The sequence below is a fragment of the Panulirus ornatus genome, chromosome 20, assembly GCF_036320965.1.
Source record: "Panulirus ornatus isolate Po-2019 chromosome 20, ASM3632096v1, whole genome shotgun sequence".
Taxonomy (NCBI): Eukaryota; Metazoa; Arthropoda; class Malacostraca; order Decapoda; family Palinuridae; genus Panulirus; species Panulirus ornatus.
In genome coordinates, this window is record NC_092243.1 from 75,982,063 (window position 1) to 75,986,615 (window position 4,553).

General features: G+C 44.1%; 1 protein-coding gene across 1 annotated transcript; it reads left to right on the forward strand.

Moving 5' to 3' along the window:
* The first annotated feature begins 1,051 nt into the window (after positions 1–1,051).
* On the forward strand, positions 1,052–3,897 carry LOC139755830 (uncharacterized). Its single transcript, XM_071674435.1, has 2 exons — positions 1,052–1,163; positions 3,543–3,897. Exons 1-2 carry the CDS (start codon positions 1,052–1,054, stop codon positions 3,773–3,775), a joined length of 345 nt encoding a protein of 114 aa, XP_071530536.1. The 3' UTR covers positions 3,776–3,897.
* The last annotated feature ends 656 nt before the right edge of the window (positions 3,898–4,553 follow it).

Sequence of the window (4,553 nt, forward strand, 5' to 3'; positions counted from 1 at the left end):
GTGTGTACTACGTGCTAATGTACGTGTGTACTACGGGCTGATGTACGTGTGTACTACGTGGTGCTGTATTTACTACGTGGTGATATAGGTGTGTACTACGTGCTGAGGTATGTGTGCACTACGTGGTGATGCAAGTGTGTACTACGTGGTGATGTACGTGTGCACTACGTGGTGAGGTACGTGTGTACTACGTGCTGATGTACGTGTGTACTACGTGGTGTTGTACGCATGTACTACGTGGTGATGTAGGTGTGTACTACGTGGTGAGGTACAGGATTGGCCACCGATTCGACTCATTAGAATACACATCATGTCTCCGGTACACAAGTCTTAACTTCCGAGCAATTCACACCAGACGTGACACGTAAAAAAATGAAATATTTTGTCGATTTATCGATAATGTAAAAGAAGTCACTAGTGCTTGCTTAGGTTAGAGGAATGAGACTTAACTGTACTCCTGGAACAAAGGACTGCTGCTGTGTGGCGAATTTGTACATCTTGATGTATATAATTGTGTATGTACCATCTGTTGCTGTGGTCAATAAACTGAACTAAGTTATGATGACCTTGTATGAAAGCAGAGACCTACATATTAATAGTTACTAAGCATTTGATATCACTCCTCTGTTCTTTACAGGAAGGAAGAGTTAGTGATTTGTATTAGAAATTTACATTCTCCTTCTGTTGCTTCATTTACTGTAATTCAAAAAGGAATGAGAAAATGAGGAATGAATCAGACGATATCTTTGTACACATTTGTTCCTTCAGGCCTGGGGAACATAAGAAGACCTATGGCTGAAATTCCCTGCAGCCAGCATTATAGTTTTTATAGTACATTGATCGAATCTTATTTTTTTCCATTTAAGAGATTTAACTGCATGACTGATGAATGCTGGTGACACAAAATTCCTTCTTCGATCGTGAAAGAAGATTCTATACTCTTCAGCTACCATTAAGGATGGAAATCATGATTGTTCAGTGTGTCATGTGTTATGCAGAGTCCCAAACTCACTCGACTTTTATTTACTTCTGAAAAACCCTACACCAGATGATGTCTGGAGTCCAGAACAAGACGACGTCTCTCAGGCTGGACCAGAGAGCTTCCAGAGAACCCCAGCTGCTGCTGCTGTTGCTGCTGCTGGGAATTTACCTTCTGGATCAAGGTGAGATGATGATGAGTTTGTGTCAAGAGGAAAGATCACCAGTTGGGGCCATCTGTCCCTCTAACCACCACCTATCACCAACTTTACACATCATGTTGAGCACCAGCTGAACCATCTGTTCCATGAACTATATCACCTGTCACTAACATCACCTCATAATGAGCATCAACTTGACCATCTGCCCCGATCACTACCACCTGGTCCTCACCACCGAGCACCAAGTGAACCATCTGCCCCAATCACTCCCATGCCTTACATCCTCGATAAAAACTTTTCACTGCTTCTAACAACTTGCCTCCCACACCATATATTCTTAATACCTTCCACAGCGCACCTCTATCAACTCTCACCACCTAACGCCATGACTGGACCAGTCCTCCACACCAAAGATACATCTTAGTGATGTTGTTTGATGTTACTTACCAACGTCATGTGTTTATTGTGTTACCTGTCAGTGTATATGAGGGCATTTCTTTGTGTCCTCAGTCATGTTATTTGGTTTCGTTCTGTGTAAGTGTGAGGTGATCGTGATGTGTAACGTTGCTGCGTCTGGACACCTGTGCATTCATATCTTTTATATGTGTCAAAACCAGAGCACCTCTAGTACAGGACATATTTTTTTTTTTTTTTTTTTTTATACTTTGTCGCTGTCTCCCGCGTTTGCGAGGTAGCGCAAGGAAACAGACGAAAGAAATGGCCCAACCCCCATACACACGTACATACACACGTCCACACACGCAAATATACATACCTACACAGCTTTCCATGGTTTACCCCAGACGCTTCACATGCCTTGATTCAATCCACTGACAGCACGTCAACCCCTGTATACCACATCGCTCCAATTCACTCTATTCCTTGCCCTCCTTTCACCCTCCTGCATGTTCAGGCCCCGATCACACAAAATCTTTTTCACTCCATCTTTCCACCTCCAATTTGGTCTCCCTCTTCTCCTCGTTCCCTCCACCTCCGACACATATATCCTCTTGGTCAATCTTTCCTCACTCATTCTCTCCATGTGCCCAAACCATTTCAAAACACCCTCTTCTGCTCTCTCAACCACGCTCTTTTTATTTCCACACATCTCTCTTACCCTTACGTTACTTACTCGATCAAACCACCTCACACCACACATTGTCCTCAAACATCTCATTTCCAGCACATCCATCCTCCTGCGCACAACTCTATCCATAGCCCACGCCTCGCAACCATACAACATTGTTGGAACCACTATTCCTTCAAACATACCCATTTTTGCTTTCCGAGATAATGTTCTCGACTTCCACACATTTTTCAAGGCTCCCAAAATTTTCGCCCCCTCCCCCACCCTATGATCCACTTCCGCTTCCATGGTTCCATCCGCTGACAGATCCACTCCCAGATATCTAAAACACTTCACTTCCTCCAGGACATATATATACACATATATATACAGTATAATCAAGATTCACTGTACAGCTTATATATTCTTTGGCCAGTCCAACACTGATGTCATTTCCCTTTCTGTTTATCAAAAGATGGCTATCAATTTCATTTGTCAAATGGAAAAGTACTTTCCATGACCACATGTGTGTACGAAAGGAACATTGGTGTAACAAGGGTATAATTTTTTACAACTAATTGCGTATACTTTCACGATACTCCGAGATGATGGGTTGTACTTCCCTTCAATAAACTTTCTCTTCCTCTTTTCGATGACGGAGGCTATAAAGATGCTTTCTCTTCTGTCTAGACTTCTCCCCTTCCACAGAAGACAGACGAAGGAAGTTAGCCTCAGATCTCCCATCCTGGATCATCTGCTATACTAGTATATGATAGCAAGCTGGAGCACGGTGTGGGTCGTGAGGGATATATTCTGTGCGTCAGGCTATCAACCCCAGTGATGCTTCTGTCAGACGGTCAGCGGTCCGAGCAGCACCTCAAACCATCCCGAACACCCTGCCACAAAAACCTTACTGGAGACGATCCTCCCTAGAAATATTATCGTAGATGTAAAAAGTTCAAGGTAACCAAGCGAGGATCCAAGATCATAGAGACCTGAGGGCATCAGAACGATTCTTAGATACAATCTACACATGCAGACAGAGCTGTACCTCGCCCCCAAGAACACGGTAGAAAAGAATCTCTCGATCTACCATCACAAAATCCTAAAAGGACTCAGTAATGTCTAATTTCTGCCTGTATTCTTTTATTTTTCTGTTACCGTCTCTAGCTAGCGTCTCTCAATCTCACCAAGCGATGACCTCTCCTCAACCCCATTCCTGATGAACCAATCATTCATGTCCCCTGGTCTACTCACTCCTTTTCCATTATCCACCGCTTCCTCCTGTGTCTCTCCTTTCACCTGACTCTTTCACCCCGTTTCATCTGTCCTTCCAGGCGCAGAGAGCATCCAGGTGCTGGAATTCCAGAGGGACGGGGTGGCCACTCAGTCGACCATGGCGGAGTACGAGGGCAAGCTGGACCACAACTGGAAGATGGACTCCCTCACCTTGTGTGCCCGCTTCCAGATCTTCTTCCTGCACGGCCGCAGTACCTTCTTCAGGCTCTGGGACCGCGTCGATGGCTTGCCCTATCAGCTCATCGGCGGTCAGTACATGGCGGAAATTTGACTGGGAGTTACCAGAGGAGGGGCCAAGGAACACAGAAAAAGAAAAGCCAACATGCCTTTTGTTATGTATGTTTCACTTGCTTTAGATAGTTTCTTGCTTGATAATCACCCACCAGTGGACAGTCTCTTAGTCCAACCTAAATACATACACACAAGGGAACCATTTGGTCCAAATATCTTCAATCCTCCTTAAACTCGCCTTTATTTCTCGTGCTTCATTCCTCAGGCTTTGCACATGTCTCCAACTCTCTGACCTCCTATTGCGAGGGAATGCTCTCCTCACACCCACCCGCTGCAGTCCTCTATGCAGGGGACTGCAATTTACACAAGTCAAAGTCAGATAGTCAAATAACACGGGAGTTCCAGACGGACACGACCACTCTTCCAACACACTTTTCCTCCTTTTTCTATTCACATCTGAACAAATTTCAAAATATTACATTTCAGTTGCCAATAACTGCATCCTTCACCTCATCCTGGAAACCCAATAAAATGAACATCATAGAATCTGTTCTTTAGAGCTGGGAGTATTGTATTGGTGTTGGACTACCGGCAGACCTCAAGCCATATTAACATGAAGAAAATGGTTTCTTAAGTGTCCGAGAAGGTGAGAGTTGAAGAGAGAGAGAGAGAGAGGGTCACGTTAAATCATATTTTCCGTTGCATATATGCTCCTTCTATCTATGAATAATATCGAGGATTTATGAACGAGTTGATCGTACATTGTTTCCAGGAATATAATGATTTTAGTGAAATACGCCAGTATAACAGCGCCTCGG

What these genes read in the sequence shown, in the direction of transcription:
- LOC139755830 (XM_071674435.1), top strand. Translation starts at nt 1,052, where the DNA reads ATGTCTGGAGTCCAGAACAAGACGACGTCTCTCAGGCTGGACCAGAGA. An exon ending in AATTTACCTTCTGGATCAAG is followed by an intron (nt 1,164 to 3,542) that starts GTGAGATGATGA and finishes CTGTCCTTCCAG; the next exon opens with GCGCAGAGAGCATCCAGGTG.